This window comes from Schistocerca cancellata, chromosome 8 (assembly GCF_023864275.1).
Source record: "Schistocerca cancellata isolate TAMUIC-IGC-003103 chromosome 8, iqSchCanc2.1, whole genome shotgun sequence".
Lineage (NCBI taxonomy): Eukaryota > Metazoa > Arthropoda > Insecta > Orthoptera > Acrididae > Schistocerca > Schistocerca cancellata.
The window spans coordinates 49,577,796-49,598,282 of NC_064633.1; the positions used below are offsets into that span (position 1 = coordinate 49,577,796).

General features: G+C 41.5%; 1 protein-coding gene across 1 annotated transcript in view; it reads left to right on the forward strand.

Annotated features, from left to right (window-relative positions):
* Nucleotides 1–20,487, forward strand: part of LOC126095741 (tyrosine-protein kinase CSK) — a 234,352-nt gene that overhangs the window by 209,897 nt on the left and 3,968 nt on the right. The window contains exon 9 of the mRNA XM_049910509.1: nucleotides 4,325–4,417. Coding sequence (XP_049766466.1) covers nucleotides 4,325–4,417 — 93 coding nt within the window. The remainder of the gene's footprint in view (nucleotides 1–4,324; nucleotides 4,418–20,487) is intronic.

A 20,487-nucleotide genomic window follows, 5' to 3' on the forward strand; every position in this document is an offset into this window, starting at 1 on the left:
ACCAGATGCAGTTTTTTTGAGAAACTTCTCGTACCTACACTTAAAACCTGATTCGATACTTCTCTTTCAGCATTTATTTTTCTTCTTGCAGATCCAGATTCCCAGTCTTTCCTGATATCTGTATCTCTCTTGGAACCTGGGTCCCACATGTTAAGGAACAGAGGTCATATATTATATCTCTAATCTGCAAAAAATAAAAACATTTTTGCTTTTTTGTATAGTGGAACTCCATGTATAAATTCTATGAGGTCTTGTAGCCCAGTTATATACATCAATGCCCAGAAAATAATTCAGAAAGTGCATAAACGATGTGATGAAGAAAAAAATTAAATAAATTATTGTGTCTGTTGGAGCAAACTATGCTGCATACAGCTGCATACATGTCATAGTTGTGGAATTACAAAAATAATTCAGCAGTTTAGCTATAATAATAGCATTGGAAGCTTACCGTCTCTTTAATGTGCTTATGTGAATCCTTGTTACTTCCGTACGTAATTTCTATCATAGCTACAGGTCGGTAAGAGGATCAGTGGTTTGCTAGCTCTGGCCAACAAACAGTCACCACTTTCCACTGAGTTAAGCCACCTTCTTTCCATAATAGATGCTTTGTGCTGTTTTCACACTCTTTACTCTACAAAACATTACTATAAGATCTCACTATCCCCGTGCCACATATAAAATGAAAAAAACTCCTGAAACTGCATGTTTTGATTCATAATTTGTGAGCATAGACCTCGGCTAAGTTGTCAAAACAACGAATTTTAAATTCATAATATAGAAGTTACTGTACCCCCTTTAATTCTTTGCTGTTGTATGTGATAGGTATACATTTGATTGCAAAAGTAAAAACTAAAACTTCGAAATTAATTCTTTTTAATGCACTTCTGATGTCCATTTCATATGTAGCATCCTGTTTTAAAATAAAAGTTTGTTTGTTATATAATGTCAGTTTTTTTGTACAAGTCAGCCAGTATGGTGGCCACCAAAGTGCAAATTGGTTTGAAAGTTGAAGAGTCAAATTTCTTTTTTTTACAATTTTGATTTTCTTTCATTTGCAGTCAGACCGAGCGAGGTGGTGCAGTGGTTAGCACACTGGACTCTCATTCGGGAGGACGACGGTTCAATCCCGCGTCTGGCCATCCTGATTTAGGTTTTCCGTAATTTCCCTAGATCACTTCAGGCAAATGCCAGGATGGTTCCTTCGAAAGGGCACGGTCGATTTCCTTCCCTAGTCCGAGCTTGTGCTCCGTCTAATGACCTAGTTGTCGACGGAATGTTAAACACTAATCTCCTCCTCCTTCATTTGCAGTCAAATGTACTTCCCTTACATGATACATGGTGTAAGGGATCACAGTACAGTCTGTGGGTATATAAATGTAAATTATTTATTATCTTTCTCAATAAATAACCTTTTTTTTCACAAACAAAACAAGTTCTAAACGTAAGACAGTTCCTTAGTTACTTTTGTTCAGTGTACAACACTGATCAGTAATCACTGCCCATTTATTTAATATTTACCATTTTCAAACAATGAATCACACTCATTCTCACATAACACTCTTGTCAGAATTACAAAATAACGTAACATTAAATAAGGACACACATTGGCATGACTGTATGCAGCACTCTGATTGGCTCTCTAGCCACTGAGAAATGTGAACTTAGGTATGACCTGTCCGTTTCACAATTTCTGTTTTAGCTGGGCACCCTGCAGGTTGTTAGGTTGTGCTGTAGTTTGTTTTGAATTACGCACAAGCGGCATAATTGCGCTCAGTCCAAATGGAACATGGGTTCTAAAGTGTATGTGTTTTGCACACAGCATATAAAACAACATTCACTGTTGCTGTATTCTTCTGGAGAAGAGCATAAGAAAATAAAGCTTGTTTTTCAGTCTAATGATTGTGGTGGGAATGCTACAAATAAAACTACATTTGCTATTAATATAATCTTCTGCAGAAAAGTGAAAGAAAATAAGAAAATAAAATTGTTGTTTTAAGATCTAATAACTGAGGAGCACATATAGCAGATATAACTACATTCATTGTGAAAACATGCTTCTACAGAAAAATTAAGGAAATGAAAACGGGACAATAAAACTGGGCACACAAAGAAAGTATGTTCTCCACCAGTAATGTCCTTCTGTTTTTATATTTTTAAAACAAAATCCAATTTCCTTTAAAATTTTGCATGAATGTTTCATTTCCCTGTGAAGTTAATGTCTGGGTCTTCATTGACACTGTCACATTATGAACTATCCACACATGACTTACTACTGTTGCTACTGCTCTCTACATAGTTCTGGCTAATGGCATTAGCAAACATTTTCATTATTCTTCATTACATAATTGACGTACGTTGTTTGTTAAAGCTTCAGCATATTATTGTACACTTCTGCGTTGACTAACCATTCCAGCAGATGCTGAGCACAAGCAATAGAAATAACATAACTCTGAATGTTAACCTAACTGTACAGTGCCAAGCCACGTACGTGTTTCACATTTTGTCAGATGCATTTGGTCCTGTCTTTATCTAAACAAAGTTATTTCAGCATTCTGCCTTCGGCAAATGTATAATGGACATGTTAGTAAGAGTATGGAAAGAAGGTACCTTGACTGAGGAGAAGGCAGGACAGTACTTCACTGTTGCCCTTCTCAAGATCGCAGCATTCTGTGACGTGATTTATGATTTTCCTAGACTTAGCACGAATGAAACTTCCTCTGTAGCTTCCAACTTTTATGGGTGTCATAGGGGAAAAAGTTGATGGTCTAGCAATTACTTTGTCATTCATTATTTATTCTGTATATTGTTGATTATGCTTAACAAAGAATAACAACACTTAGCACTGCTACTATTACACCATTACTGTTGGCTCACTGAAGTTGGCAGCAACTGTAAATTTAGGACACTTGACATGAGATGTTCAGAATTTTCATGAAGAATACTACCGTATTTACTCTAATCTAAGCCGCACTTTTTTCCAGTTTTTGTAGTCCAAAAAACCGACTGTGGCTTAGAATAGAGTGCAAAGTAAGCGGAAGTTCTGAAAAGTGTTGGTAGGTGCCGCCACAACTAACTTCTGCCATTGAACGTATGTAGCGCTACACAGGCATGCTTTGCAGGCACAAAGATAAATACTGGCGCCAAAACCTCTGCGTCAGTAAATAAATTAAAAAAAAAAAGGTGGAAGACGAGCTTTTTTCTCTGCCTTGAGTTTTGACCACTGCATTTTCATACATTATCCAACGAAGTAAATACAAATTCCGTATTGTTCATCTTCGAATGTAGCAGCATTTCAGTGTACTACGAAAATCCGACTGGCAAGACTGTTTGGGATGTTTGTCAATATGGCCAACTCTACGTTCTGAATTTTTTCATACCTGTGAGAAGACATGGCTGCTGATAGGAACTTTTATGAATTTTGAATCACATGCAGTATTCTCTTCACCATAAGAATAATTCGAATATGAACATTAAGCCATGTATTGTTTCGTGTTTGCTGCTATCTCATTTAAATCCTGTCTGCCTAATAAACTACGAAACTAGAGTGAGACAACAGCAAACGTAGAAGAATATACATATCATGTCATGTTTATATTCGTATTATTATTATGCTGAATAGTGATACAGTCAGAAATGAAGCAAGGCAACTGACTAGATTTTTAAATCTAAGATGACTCTAATTTCTGTGCAGAATGTAATATACTAAAGAGGCGTCTGCAGAGATTTGCAAATGGAGAAAATTTTTCGCTAAACTCTCGTTCAGAACATCTTCTAACTTTCAATAATCCTGGTATGTAAGCCCACCCTGCACAACTGTGAAGAATAGCTCATATTCTACAAAGTTATGAGCAACAACAGCATTGCTGTTAGTGACGCCCAATTATTGACAATATTTGTGAATATTGTTTCCAGCAATATTAAGACCAGTGGGGGAAAAATCTATCAAAAATGTCAAAGTTTTCACTTTTCTTCATAAAAAATAGTGCGTTGTACAACAGTCTTACTTGCTAATGCTACCACTGATGAAGGACCAGTCACTGTGGGATGATGCAATTGCTCAGTCCTCCCATATATCCTCATCTAAATACTTCTAATGCCTCACTCTACTACCAGCTCTTTCTAAGTAAATGGTGTGCAAGTCTAGTCTGAATTTTAATAACTTTTATTTTGTGTACTCAAAAGTTGAGATATCTTCATTATGAAAAGCTGTGTCCCAACATTTTAAGATTAATAATCATTCTAATTATGACTATATTATTTCCATCTGTGGTAAATTTGCAGCAGGAATAATATGCTAAATGTTTGCCTTTTTTTTTGTTTTTAGCCATTAGCAGACGTAGTTAAACATGTAGAAAAGGGTTATAAAATGGAGTCACCTGAGGGCTGCCCCCCAGAGGTTTATGAGATGATGCGCCAGGTAAGAAAACTCTTCTTTTTAATATTATTTGAGAGAGTGAGAGTGACAAATCCTGCCACTAAAATATTCGTGTACATTATTAACTGCACATAATTGTATAACAAGTAATTGCAATTGGTTATCTGCTTGTGTAATGACTGCAAACTAACATAATCATAGTTTCTGCTATAGAATGGTCATGTATAATCATGTTGACATCGTCTTTCATTGAACTATGGCCAACAATCAAACTATTTAGGCCAGCCAGATGTACTACATGGATTTGTTTAATTTAACATTATCTTCTGTGAATAATTTTAGTCAAGTATCAATGGATCAAATCATTATTTGAAACTGTGTAAATGTTACTGCTACTGAATATTTCTAATTTATTGACACTTTTGGCAAAATAATCAACATTTCAAAGTCTTGTAATTGTCATTTATAACCAAATAAGTGGGCAGACTGCTGCAGATTCATCACAAATAGAAGTCTATGTGAAGAAAGTCGGCATCAGTTTCATGTAAGGTCTGTTAGTGCGTGCTTGGGGCTTGGGGTGTGGGGGAGCGTAGCTTCATTGTGTGTGTGTGTGTGTGTGTGTGTGTGTGTGTGTGTGTGTGTGTGTTTTTGCGCGCGCGCGCGCGCATGCGCCCAAACCCAACAAGTTCAGAGCCATTCTAATAATATGAGGCTTAAGGTGAAAATTAAAGATAAGGAAGCAAATGGCTTAGACGGCCAAGGTGTTTAAATAAAAACTACGATCAGTTTTTCAGTACATTCAGGCAACAATTCATTCACTCTTAACCAATAATATTAGTGGGCAATCTTATTATAAACACAAATTTTCTGGCTATTTATGTTGTTATTACAATGGAGGACAGTTGTATTAACAGGATATAATACAGTTTTAGATCTTATAAATGATGGCAGAGATTATTAATCATTACAAGAAATACAGAAGTCCCAACAAAGATTCTCATGAAACACCAACATTGATTTATTTGTCCTGTGTTAGATCCTGCTTTACTTACAAAATGTGCCTATGACTTTTTAGATAATCTTTTGAGAGCCAATTCTATAAAAGCTGCCAACTGGAAATAAATTTTGATCTCAATTCAGAAAATGAAGCCAGAGTCAGAATTCTTCTTCTCCTTCTCCTCATGGTGTTAAACTCTGTGTGGATCTTAGCCTCTTCAACAAGTTTTCTCCATTCTGCCCTCTCCAGCACAGTTCTCCACTGTCCTCTGACTCTAAGAGACTTTGTATTTTCTTCCACATCTTCTAGCCACAGCTTTTTGTAGCCTTCCTCTTTGTCTTCTTTCAGTTGACATCCACTCAAAAACCTTTTCAGTTGTTCTTTCAGTATCCATCTTAAGGAAATGTCCAAACCAGGCTGTTATCCTACTTTTTATTATACTTATTGTGTCCCAAGCAGTAGCAAATAATTTAGCTTTTCTGTTCTATCAAGACTACCAAAGGTCTGCTGATGCCTGTGTAGAGTTTATGAAGCTCAATATTATACTCATACACCTTTTCATGTATTTGCCTCAGCTCATATATCTGATCTACTGTTGGTGTATTAAGCCAAAATCCACAGTGATATTCACTCAGAATCTCTGCTGCATATGGAACTAGCCTGTTGTAGGTACAAGGTGTACAACTTTGCTTCCACTATTTGCCAATAGGTGGCAACAACGGTAAGTAGCGGTCGAAAGAAACAGATCGCAGACATCAGGCAGTTAAGCCTAGTTTACACTACAACACTAGGTTGCAGGCGACTGCACTACAGGCCACTGCGCATGCTTCCCATGCGTTTGAGCAACTCGCGTTTGAGCAACTCGTCGGTGAAACTAAACAGTTTCAGCGTATTCCAACTTTGGCGACACTAGTTGCGTGAGTTTTGAGGTTGTGTGTTCGTAGGGTGTAGACAAACTGAAATATGAAGTGGGGAACGGAGAATAATGTTCGCTTTTTGGATATCTGTGCTTTGCATAGGTGATAGGTGTTTGTGGGATTTCAGTGATGCTGGTTACAAGAATAAGTAACATATTGCTGCTCCAGGGACCATCATGTGCAGTCAGAACATTGATAGTTTGACAATATCTGAGCTGCAGGGCAAAACTTATTGAATTAGGAGCACATATACAACTGAATTAAGAAAAATAAAAAATACAAGCAAATGTAATTCTAGCTGTAGAAATGCTCTTGTGTACAAGATTAAAATCCCATCATTCGAGTTGGCCCACTCGAGGAATATTGTTGACAGGAGGGAAGGCTACGCAAATCAAGGAGCTACATTCTTTATTTCATATTCATCTATTTCAAACATCGCAGCAATGCTCCCCATTCACAAATGTTTGACTTTTGAAATACTGCCACTGTACAGATCTATCTTCAAGAGAAAAGTTTGCAAACCATTCTCTTCTTAATGCGACCAGCTTCAGATAATTATTGGTGTTCATGAAAAAGCGTCATAAACTAAAACCACATCTTATAGCATGCCGAGTGTTCTCGATTGTAATGTAATGTGAAACTTCCTGGCAGATTAAAACTGTGTGCCGGACCGAGACTCGAACTCGGGACCTTTGCCTTTCGCAGGCAAGTGCTCTACCAACTGAGCTACCCAAGCATGACTCACGCCCCGTTCTCATAGCCTTACTTCCGCCATTACCTCATCTCCTACCTTCCAAACTTTACAGAAGCAGGAGAGCTTCTGTAAAGTTTGGAAGGTAGGAGACGAGGTACCATCTTGACATTTGTATTTTTCAGACTATCATCATTCTAATTACAAAAAAGTGAAGAGGTGGTGGTGGACTAACAGCATCTACTCACTTAAATTGAGGATGAAGCAGCCTTTTTCAAAATAGTTACTTTTATGCTCGTATATTATGTTCATTCATAACTTCTCAAGCACAGCTAAATGCAAGAGTTTAATGATAAATGATTTGAAAGCTCCTGGCAGATTACAACTGTATGCTGGACTGATACTCGAACTTGGGGCCTTTGCCTTTGATGGGCAAGTGCTCTACTGATTGAGCTACTGAAGCATGAAGAGCCATCCTCACAGCTTTACTTCTGCCCATACCTCATCTCCTATCTTCCAAACTTCACAGAAGTGGTACTGCAGATGTGAAAGTGAAAATATTATTCTGGAAACACCCTCCAGGCCATTGCAAAGCTGTCTCCACAGTATTCTTTCTTTAAGGAGCACTAATCTTGCAAGTTTTGCAGGTAAGCTTCTGTGAAATTTGGAAGGTAGGCTATGAGGAACTGGTGGAAATAAAGCGGTGAGGAGGAACCATGAATTGTGCTTCAGTAGCTCATTTGATAGAGGACTTACCTGCGAAAGGCAGAGATACTGAGTTAGTCTCACTCCGGCACACAGTTTTAATCTGTCAGTAAGTTTCATATCAGTGCATGCTCTTCCGCAGAGTGAAAATTTCATTCTGATTCATTTTTTGTAAAGCGGGCATTTGTAGATTATAATAGTCGGCAAAAGGAGATTCCTGATAGTTGAAACAGGTGTTGCGTGGCTGCTTTCAACCAGTCGCATAGCGCAGTATTTTGTGCCTTTCGCAGCAGTGCCTCAGTGTTGTCACAGCTTTGTACACGGCTATTGTTTTTACATGCAGCCATTTATGCTTCACAGCCGAAAGCTGACAACAATGTTGCCACTGACTCTACTATAGGTCTGCCGTGACTGTAGGAACAAGAGAGTAAAAAAGCAAACCGGTGTACATTTGATCTACAAAATCTGCGTTGGTGTTCATTCAGGTATTACTGCTGTTGGAATGTTTTCCTACCTAACTTGCTACATTGATTATGAAGCTGTGAAATAAAGCTTGATAGGTACTCCACAAAAATCAATAACTTGCAGTGCAAAACATCTATTTACACACCATGCTGTATAGCAGGCACAGAGACAGCACACTGCGGGTGAGTCTTAAAACTTATTTTATTGATAGGCATCTTGGTACAAAGGCATCGCCGTGTGACATTTCCATCATGGCAAGGGCACAGGGCCGAGGTTGATGTGGGTGCTGTGAGGAGAAGACCAAGACTGAGAGTGAGGCTAGGTAAGCGGAAACCTCACTAGGAGCTGAGCTCTTGTCCTGTACCAGTAGCCAATGACTGTAGTATCAAATTACATAGCAGAACTGACAGTTTGGATGGAAGTAAATGCATGAATGAAGAAACCTGCTGCCTTACAGACGATTGTAGCAAGCTTGGAATATACAGAACTGCAATGACCAACCTGCAGTGAAGGGCTGCAATACAGTTCCTCCATCTCTGCCCCTCCCCTGAAAGAGCAGAGCTAAGTTGATAAGTCAGGTGGTTACTTACTTTCAGTGTCCGGAACTAGACTTCAGACTTCCAAAAATCAGCAGCCAATATGGCCTTGTCATTTGCCTCCCATAAGTCATTCATTGTGCAGGGCTGGTCTAAATATGGACAAATAAGCAGGTGTTGAGGATCCTGGACAGAACCACACAGACAGAGAGTGTTCTCATTCTCTTTTAGGAAACCCCATTGCTGCAGGTTTGTTTTGCACTTTGGCACTTCTGCCCTCAAACGGTTTAGGGTTCTCCAGACTGTGTATGGTAGGTCTCCACCAGGCGCCAGTTCTTCTTTTACATTTTTATGGGGGTTTCTTGGTCGATTTCCGACCTTTTCAAACAATTCTCTGCAGCCGACCCTTCCAGGGCTCGGGTACATGACAGGAAACTATTTCTTGAACAAAGCCGTCGGTCAGCAGGCTGGTGTCCATGTAAAGGGTGACGCATGTCCTTTTCTTGCTTGGTTTTTTCGGCTTCAGCAGCGATGTTACGTTGTATGTTGGGCAGTGCGATCCCCATGATTAAGTACATCTTGAGCACTGGGGTTGGCCTCAAGTTTCCGGTAACAATCCGTGCCATTTCATTCACCGCGGCATCAAGTTTTCTCATGTGTGTTGATGCATACTGGAGCGGCAAATTTCGTGGCTGACACACTGAGCGCAAGGGCTGAAGTTCTCAGGACTTTTGGGTTTGCACCCCAGGATCCGCTGGTTAATTTCCTGATGATGTTGAGACTTTTCCCTTGTGGCATTACAATGATGTTTATAGGTCAGTGTGCGATCCAACGTGACACCAAGATATTTGGGTGTTTTACAATGCTCGAGACGTTCACCTCTCCATATTACATTTAATTCATGATTTGCCTCCCTGTTCTTTAAATGGAGTGCACAGACCTGTGTCTTGGAAGGGTTTGGCCTTAGGTGGTTTGCCTCATAATACTGGGAGAGAGCTTCCAAGGTACTGGTTAATTTTTCCTCTACGTCCATAAAATTGTGACCTTGGGCTGCAACTGCAATGTCATCGGCATACATAAATTGGCCCGTGGTGTTTGGCACTGGTTGGTCATTTGTATATATATTATACAGAGCTGGGGCGAGGATGCTTCCCTGAGGTAGGCCATTCCTCTGATTTCTCCACCTGCTCTTCTTGCCCTGGAGACAGACGAAAAATCTCCTATTATGCTGGAAAGTACCTATCAGTGATGTTAAATGGTAATCTCTTGTCACATTATATACTTTCCTAAGGAGCCTCCGATGGTTTACAGTATCATATGCAGCTGAAAGGTCTATGAATGCCACTCCCATGATCTCTTTCCTCTCAAACCCATCCTCGATATGTTGGGTCAGGTTCAGGACTTGACCGCAGCACGATTTGCCTTGTCGGAAACCTGCCTGCTGTGGGATGATCTGTTGTTCCAAGACGCTTTCTGTGTAACTTAGCGTCAGGTGTTCCAAGATCTTAAAACAGTGACATAAAAGAGACACGGGTCGGAAGTTCTTTGGATCATCAGAGTCCTTTCCTGGTTTCAGAAGTGCAACCACTCGCGCTCTCCTCCACATCTTTGGAAATTGGAGCCTTTCTAAACATGCATTTATCAAATCTAGCAGCCACTGTAGGGTATTACCGCCAAAGTTTTTAATTTGCTCGACTCTAAATTCATCGATACCAGGAGCTCTGTTAATCTTCAAGCAGGAAATGGCTGCAGTAAGTTCTAACATTGTAAATGGTGCCTTGAGGTGGTGATTTTCCTCTGCCAGATCACATGCTAATGGTTCCTGGTACTTTCTGCCGTGGGTTTTGCCATTCATAAGGAGTGTAGTGGCAACTTGGTTTGCTGTGATATTAGTAAATTTATCATTTGACTTTGTGGCGTCACCGTTAAAGTTCTTTAACAGTTTCCAAGCCCACCTACTGTTCACTTTCATGTCCAGGTTCTCCACAATGTCACACCATTTGGCTTTGCGGTTCTCAGCTATGACTGACATGAGTTCATCACCTGCTAGAAGTGTCTCATCATCAAATGGGTCATTATCGAAGAGCTTCTGGTATCTTTCCAGTAGTGGCTTTGTGTCCTCAGACAGTCACATAATATACTGTGTTCTGCATCCTCGCAGTATTTTTTTCCTAGACACCTTCTGAATGAGTTTGACAAAAGAGTTGTACATCTCAGGTTGTGGGGGGATTTTTGTTATTTCTACATCAATGAGGGCTCTAAATTTCTTCCAATTGGCCTTTTTAAAAGTGAACCTTCTTTTGAAAGGAACTTGTTCAGGCTTAACAACTGCATTGACCGTGCAAATTATGGGCCAATGCTGCGTAGGTAACGTTATATTGCTGAGTTCGAATGGTTAATATCTCAATGTCTTGCCTGTCGCTCAGTGATGCAGAAGTGACTCTAATTCCTGGCCTGGCGAAGATGGCACTACCATACCGGTTATGTGGTCTCTCCAAGATCATCTTCATTCCATCTATTTTGGGTGTGGGTCTTGTACTGCCCCGATGAGTTTCTTGAATCAGGAGGAAGTCACATTGATATTCTTTACACAAGCCAGATAATAAAACTTCTTTGTCTCTCAATATTCCTTCAATGTTTATCGACATCATCACAAGTGGCCTTAGAAAAGACCGTTTGGGTAGGGTCTTATTGGTCTTCATTTTCTCAGACGTCCGTTCCGGTTGTTGATGGATTAGCCGCTGATAGATCAATGTTGCCCAGGGTGTGCCCGATTGCGGTTCTCATTTGTGTCTTGCTGTCACAATCTTCGGGGAGGCTCCTTCAATGCACCCCAGTCAGGTGATGACAATGGAGGTCAGTGGTACCGGTGAAGATGGGTGTTGTACCAACGGTGAGGCAGTGGGTAATAGCGTCGACACCAAGGATGACAGGCATGCGGTGGAGGCAGGTGCCCAACGTCAGAATGCCAGGCGTGAGGTCGCTGGGGCGGCTGGTTGTCAGTAGTGCCAGTCAGCAGTGTGATAGTAAGCTAGACACATGATACTGGCAGCGAGTGTGAGTGGTGAATAAACTGATGGTGCATGAGGTGGGAGGAAGGTGCTGTCACTGTGCACTGTGGTGGGCAGGTGCTGGGCACCATTGGCAGTGTGGGGCTGCAGAGTTAAGGCTGCAGGAGCGCTACCAAGTGGCTGCGAGGAGGGGCTAACAGCTATGTTGAAAAATTTGGCAGTAAAAATGCCTGCACCAGATACTGTGAGCATAAATTGCCGGTGCCTCTGGCATGAGGACGGGCAGTGACAGGACTGGGGTGCAGTGCTGGGAACTTGTAAAGTAACACCTGACAATTGAAACAGGCTTGACGTGGCTGCTCTCAACCAGTCATGTTGTGCAATTTTTTATACCTCCCACAGCAGTGCCTCGTTGTTGTTAGAGTTCTGTACATGGCTATTGTATGGAAGTGGTGCAGGCTGCAATGCGACATTGGGAGCATAACCAGCTGTTGTCAGTGGCGTACATGACATTGGGGGCATAATCAGCTGTTGTCAGTGGTGGGTGTGAAATCACTGCACTGGGCGTAGGCTGCAAAAGAGGTAGAGGGGCAGGGATATGAGCATCGTGGGACTTTGAGATGCTGGCACCAGTGTTCTCGATGGGCAGTAGGTTGGGGGTGGTGCTGTCATAGCATGGTGGGTGGCCCACAGTGCGTTTGACTGTAGTTTTGGTAGGATGGCATCTCGGGGGCTTCGGTGATGGGTATGTTTAATGTGGTGGCGGGGATGGTGTTGGCAGTGGCATTGTCAGAGGCATGGGTATCTACGGGGTTTCTCAAAGATGGTAATCAGGCTGCGTAGTGAATAGTCATGCAGCATGTAGCTGAGCTTTAGCCTATTAATCTAAATGCTGGTAGGGGTGCCATGAAGATGCAAGGTAAACATCTTCTGGACCCGTTGGGCAGCCGAAGTAGTGCTGGTGAAGTGGGGGTTGGTGAGGATCAATGCACAATATAATGTGTGTGAATGAAATGAGGTCGCTGTGAATGGAATGGATGCTCTGTGTTGCTGGGGGGAGGGGGGGGGGGGGCTCACAGATGAGCTACACTGTTCTGCAAGCTGGCGACAAACCCGGGCTTGACATCATCTGCGGGAGGTTAGTGGGCTCTAGGAAATCGCCCAGCATGGCAAGCAACTGGCTGTAAACAAGATCAGTGGCTTATGTCTCAGGCTCAGACTTGTGAGTGACACGAAGGATGAGAAATATCCGTGACAGGGCAGCAGTCCACATGCTGTTCTGGCAGACAAGAGTGGCTTTGAAGGAATGGTGGAACTGTTTCACCATGATGTTGGTGGCTGGATAGTAGCGCAACATCAGGTGCAGATCAGCCCCACAGAGTTCTGCAGTGCACAAAAAAGGGCAGATGTATTTTGGCAGCTGCAGTCCAGTGTGATGGGGTATGGGCAGGCAAAATGAGCAGTTCACATGTAGTCAAAGATGGCAGCTTCAGTGGCAATAATAATGATGATGATCATGATGATGGTGATGTGATGACGAGTATTGACGTTGCCTTGGGGCAGCAGGTTAACCTGTCCATCATGGTGGGGAGGTAGTTGCAGCCATCAGAGGAAGGTAAAGGGCTGACGATGTCCACGTGAATGTTGGTGAAGCAATACCTGACATTCTGTGAAGGCAGTGATTGGCATATAGGCGGTGGATGACCTAGGCACCCTGACAGATGAGGCAGATGCAAGACCAGGTCATGCAGCCCCTCTGAATGCTTGGCCACATGAAACACTGCATCACTAGAGTGGTGGACATGTGCATGCCAGGGTGTGTCACATTCTGTATCCGAACAAATGCAGCCTTGTGAAAGGCAATGAAGAGGAATGGGTGCGGTAAGTCAGTGGATGTGTTGCACCAGATTCTGCTGTCTGAGCTGGGAGATGATGTACGTTGAAGCAGCATCCAGGTGGAGACAGGCAACTTCTGGGTTGTGCCTTGTAGTCTAGGGATGATATGATGGCACAGGTGTGGCTGAAGCAGATTGTAATGATGTTGTCAGTTCAGTCGATGTGATGTGTGTCAGTAGTAAATTTGGAGATGAACAACAGCTGTTGGAATTGATGTGGGGAGCACTGGTCCATATCTATTGAGAGAGCAAATGTTATAGGCTTGTAGTCAGTGAAGATCATGAAGTGGTGGGCCTTCACCAACAGCTGAAAATTTTTGATTGACTCACAAATGGTGAGGAGCTCTTCTGTCATATGCACTCCAGCCGTTGAGTGGCACAGAGAAAAAAATGAGTGGCTGTCAGATGTTTCCAGTGTGGTGTTGCAGGACAGCAACAATAACAATCTGTCTGGTGTCCACCACGATGGCAAGCAGGGCGATTAGGTAGTATTTGCCAAGTCATTCTTGGCAGCAGAGAAACTGTCTTCCATTTGTTGCATCCACAGCACTGATTTGTTTGCCATGTTTTGGCATTGTGAAGTGTGGCAGTGAGTCTCTCCTGCATAATAGCAGCATTCCTCAGATGGTGATGGAAGAATTTTAACATGCCAAGGAAGAAGTATAAGTTCTTGAGTGTGTCTGGGCATGGGATTGAAAGGACAGCACGTGCCTCATTGGGCAGGGGACATGAGCTGGTGGTGGAGATGGTATGGCCCAGGAATACCACCACACTGGCACCAAGAACGCAGTTTACTGTGTTTGGCAACATCCTGGAAGTGTTTAAAAATACTGTGGAGGTGCTTTTTGTGTTCCTTGTGTGTTGCAAAGAAAACAAGTATGTTTGTCCAAGTAGGTGAAACACCAGTGCAAGCCTTACATGATGCCATCCACAAAACACTGCTAGGTTTGGGCACCATTACAGAGGCCAAAGGTCATAAAGGTGTCCTTGTAGAGCACGATTAGTGTGATAGTGGCGGTCTTCATGAAGTCCTCACATGTGACCGCAATCTGGATGAAAGCCTTGGCTCATTTGATCATGCTGAAGATGGTAGCCCCAGTGAGCACATTGTTGTAGCTGCGTTGAAGCAGCATGGGGTACTGCTCAGGGATGATATGAGCATTTAGCTTCTGGTAATCACCACATGGGTGCCACGTGCCATCCTTCTTCTTGGCAGTGTGAAGAGCAGATGCCCACCTGCTCTTTGAAGGATGCAGCACTGTTAGCAAGCAGCTCTTCAAACTCAGCCTTTGTGATCATGATTTTGCCTGATTGTAGGACCTGTGGTCAGCAGAAAATGGGTAGCATGGGGGTGGTGTCAATGTAGTGGACAGTTGAATGGCAGACACCCCCCCCCCCTCCTCCGAAGTGCACTGAATGGGTGTGTGAGAGCGGGAAATTGCACCAGGAGATCAACATATGGGCCATAACACGCCTACTGCTTCACATCGAAGAAAGCAGCAAAACAAGTGCCTCACTGTCATTGAGGCACTGGCCGGCAATCTCACAGAGCAGGTGGTAGTGCCCGATAAAGTTGTCCACTCCGGTAATAGATGTAAGAGATGTGTGACACAGTGAAGGTCCAGGGAAGATCACTTTGTAGGCCAAGGTGACTGGGGCTGCGTGGACAGTGATGGTCAGAATTGAGGGAGGCCACTGTCGTCCACAATATTGCCATGACAGGGCTGAAGTGGATGAGCGTGTCATACACTCCCGGCTGGACGGATGGAATAGTGGCAGCAAGTGGGGGATTGGCCTTTGGCACATCGCGGGCGGAGGGAGTGTTGGCGATAGTAGATGCAGCAGCTGGTGTGGGCATCTGTGTGGCATCTGGCTCCTGGGGATGGGCTACTGGTGGTCACATCCCTGCGAGTTGCATGTGCAAGTCGGTGTTGCCGAGTTCCACTTCTGCAAGGCATGCAGTCAGATCGGCAACATGTCGTGGTGCTGGTGGCAAAAGCCATGGCCACTAGGTCACACAGGTGAAACAACTGCAGAATAATTAACTTATGAGGCGAAGCAGACTAGCGTCTGTAGCATGAAAATGGATGTTGTTGGTGAGTTGCACACATGTTTATTAGTCAAAATGCACACATAATGGGACAAGGCGGCCAAGAACTTGCTTAATTAGAAAAATAAGTAGCCCGAGTTCCTCGGGTCACCAGTGTAGGAATGTTCCCTTACCCAACTTGCTAAATTAATTACAAAGATGTGAAACAGGTAATGCTAGGTGCTGCACAGAGATCAGTGACCACACGTAGTTAAGAAACAACACATTTATGAAACAACTAAAAGAAGAAAAACTTGAAATGGCCTAAAAGTTGACAGATATAGGACAAAGTCACTTATCAAGGTGATGGCACTAGATAAAAGTGCAGCTTTGTGAGAATAGTGGACACTGAACAAATTCACTGGTGCAGTAAGAACAGTTGACCCCTAACAGTCACTAACTCATGCCAGAGTATCCACCAGCACAGCACTGATTCTTATCGGCTTGGGAAGCAGAATTAATTTCCTCTCATGGAAGAAACTGTTTAAGCAAGGTCCTAACCAAAGGCATATATATAACACAGGAGCATGTATGCTGGCAGCGATTGACAGAGCTCAGAGCTTGGACAGTACTCACATGGGCACTAACACACACTGGTTGGAATATTTTGCAGCGTGAAACACCGATTTATACACCAGGCTGCATAGCAGGTGTAGAGATGTCATGAGTGAGTCTTAAAACTCATTGATAAATATCTCTGTACAAAGCTTGTTGCCGTGTGCGTGTCCATAGCGGGACAGGGTCGAAGGAAATCTTGACACTGTGAGGACAAGATCAAGATATAGAGTGAGGCTAGGTTCGTGGAAGCCTTGCTAGGAGCTGAGTTATTGTTGTGTACCTGTAGCCAGTGACCATAATGGGCAGCATCCGGTCGTACAGTAGAATCAAAAGCTTGGGGTTGGGAGTAAATGTGGGAAGGAAGAAACTCCCCGCCTTAGCAGACGGCCATAGAAAGCTAAGGAAAGTATAAACTGCTAAGACTGGTGTGTGGTGAAGGGCCACCACACTGTGTTCTTGCAGAAGAATCTCTATTTTTCATTATTCGATGTGCCCAAAGGCATGGACAATAATATTACTTCTGACTTCCACTGTGACAGTTTGAATGTCTGTGAGACCATCCAGATTTAGGTTTCTGTATCTTGAATTTCTGAAGGTGTGCTTCCTTTGAAAGAACATGGTTGATATCTATCCCCAATCTCAGCCTGTCCCTTGTGTCTAATGGCATTATCATCAACCAAACTGGTTTATTCAGATAATCGAATTGTATATTTTTATTGACAAATAATAACTACATATATTTATAATAACATGGATCTCTTTTATTATTACAAAAGCGAGTATAGAAGGAATATATGTAACACAGCCTAGTAAGCAAAAAAATATGTAATACATATGCATTTTGCATGTACAGTGCTTTAAAAAGATCTTTTAATTTTTATCGCTCTATGCAAACCTACCTGCTAATGAACAGTTAAGTCACACATTTTCTTCAGGACATATATCTGATACTGATCAGTTTCATCTTGAGTTTCAAACCATTGAAAGGCTGTATCTAGGCATGTAAATTCTTCAAAAGCAGCTGGTATATTTTCATCTTTGTTTTCTGGGCCACTGGTTGATGATCAGTTTTATCAATGACAAGCTGTAAAATTTTGCTATCCTGTATGATTTGGTGCCTCCATTCTTGAATGTCTTCTTGATTGCATTAATGGCAGCTGAGTTCTTTTAGCATATTGAGCATTTCAGACATATTATTCTGTTTGTCATTTTTAATTAGACTTTGAGAAATTTACACTATACTCAAAATTTTATTCCAGGCTTTCTTAATGGACATTCTTCTCTTTCTATGTAACAATTATTTTCTGTAATACCATTTGAAACTCTCATTAATGCCTTGATCCATGGGTTGTAATAAGGAAGTTACATTATATAGAAGAAAAGTCACTTTTATGAGCTCACCCTTTTTGTTTAAGTTATCACAGGATGGATGAGATGGTGTGTTTTCTTCCTTTTGCCGTCCTTTAACAGATTAGCATTTACAGAGGGTACTAAAACTTCCATAAACCATTTCTTGAAAATCACACTATGCACTCAGGTACTCTTTTGTGAGGTGTAAATAATATGCATCCACAAACACATTAACACGTTTGAAACAACATGATTTCTTACTTTTACCAATTGGCAATTGGTGGCTACCTGTATCATTAGCACAAGTTTTACCAGGTGCTGCTAATTCATGACATGAAACAATAGTATTTCTTGGCAAAGCTTTTAAATTGTGCCCACTTCTGTCAGCATTGTAAGTGTTTTTGAGAGAGTAACTTTTCCTCAACAATTCCCTTAGTTTGATTCTGAAAGAATCAGCTGCTGAAAAATTGGAAAATAGTTTTTCTCCTCCTCACAAATGCCGTGTCTTAACTTGCAGCATTTTAACCAGCCCGTGCTTGCCTTAAAATTTGACAGCGTCCAGTTTTCACTAAATAGAATTATATTTTCACACAGAGTGGGATCAGAGATAGACCACTTGTAAACAGCATCATCTAGATCCTTGTTCCATGGCAAGCTTCTTAGTTGTACAGCTTGTCAATTCATCAGTAGAATCAAGGTTGCATATAAAATTCATGATGCTTGTCTTTTGCTCTTTATATCCATAACTTTCAAGTTACCAACCTTATACTCATTAGATAACTTGGTTGCAGATTCACCTTCCTCTAATCTTTTTTTAATCTCATATTTATATCTCATAGAAAGGCCAACAGGTTTATGTGTAGGCATTTTACGTCAAAAGTTTACTTCATGATGCAAAGTTGACACAAGTGATCATAACAGAGGGCAAGTGGTTACTATAGAAGGCAACTTGACATTGTCGTGGAGGGAGCGGGAGTGAGGGGGCAAGACCATAGCGGGGGGAGGGGGGGGGGACAGCAGCACACATGTGCAAGTAACAGTTTGGTTAACCAACATCCAGATAATCAATGCTGTACTTTAACTGTAACTTTCCATTTACTTGTGGGCCACACTTAGTAAGAAAAGAAAATTAATAAAAAACCAGTTATTTGTCTCTGTTCTCAGCAGTATGGACAGACTATGGTTATAGCATGACAGCATGTCTGACACCTCTCATCACTATAGAAGGTATTTTGAGAGCTGCATAGTATCAAGACAGAATCCTCCAAACTGCTGTATAGCTCTAAACTAAACACTTCAGTTCATCTTTAGGATAATAATGCACAAGCACACTGCCGCCTCATGAATCCCTTTCTCCAGGGGCAGGAATCAACCAAATGGAATGTCCTGAGATGTCTATTGACATGATGCTGGTTGTTGGTGCTTGGGATTAGTTGCAACTTCCAGTGCATCATCTCGGGAACTGTTCTCACACTCTGGATGATTTCAGGAGTGCCATTTAGGAAGAATGGGACATGTTTGAGCAGCAATGCCTCAACCTCATCGTGAACAGTGTTCCTAGCGGAATCCAGACATGTTACAATGTATGGGATGGTGACAAATGGTTTTGAATATCACCCAGCGGCTTTTGATTTTGCACATGTGCAATGGCATGCACTTTCAAAGGAAGTGCCTTGATTATAGTTATTATTATGTTTTTATCTCATAGTTAAGCGATGTCTTAGTTTCGTGTGGCTCATTCTTACACTTCTTCCTTCTCCTTGAGCAATTTATTTATAGCATATCGAGTTTTGTGAAAATAATCAGGTAAAAGGAAGCTTCAGCTTAGTCATTTATATTCCATTCCAAAATAATTTGAGTTCATTTAGTTTTTATGTTTTTCATCAGTCTCTCTCTCTCTCTCTCTCTCTCTCTCTCTCTCTCTCTCTCTCTCTCTCTCTCTCTGCATCATCAGAAACATTGGAAGTTGATAAACTAATGAGTGGCTAATAAGGCAGATGGTGATGGGATGTGTGATGACCATATGACCAGATGACTAATAGTTCCACCTGTCACCTGATTTTTCACGGTTTGGGTTGAACATCTTATGTGGATGACAGTAAGAAAACATGTCTATTGCTTGTTTCATGTATATTTTACAAAAGAGCATCATAAGTAGAGAATGAGTTTCCATAGGTGCCTATTGTCAGAAAAGAGCAGTCAAAAGATGTGGTATGGTACCAAGAGAGCAAGAGGGAGACTTGGGCAAACTGTTGACATTGCAATATCTCTCCGTGTTTCCTTCCATATAACATAGCACTCATCTACATTTAAGTTACATTAGAGTTTTAGAGTAAGAAGTTAGAATTTTTAAAGTTCACTCTGTGCAGTTACAGTATTTAGAAGAGTATGATATTACTGTTAATGTATGTAATCAAAGCGTGCACGTAACTCTGAGCTTCATACTTCATTTGTCTGCTGCTGTTAGACAGTTGCACAGGCTACCCAAACACTGTAGATACAACACCTCCATACCTTATTAGTTGATATAAATCCACGTGATGGTGGAGGTATAATACTCCAAAAAATGTATGGGGAAAGTATAGTATAGTAAATGTGACTGATTACAAGAATTAGTATTTTCAGTTGGAATAATGACACTAGATTCAGAAAACAGTTTTATTTTCTCTATCATTTATTTTGCCAATAAATCTTATTTTTTTTAACTGAGGCTACTGAAGAAAAAGTGTGCAAGTGGATTTTTATCTGTTTAGTAGTAATAAACAAACAACAAACACAATCAATTTCCGTACTTCTCTCACATATCTTTAATAATGTACATAGTAGCCATAGTGGTTAAGTGTTCCATGTAAAGTGTAAGATGATGATGTAAAGTTGCTATTGTTAATTCTTTTCTAG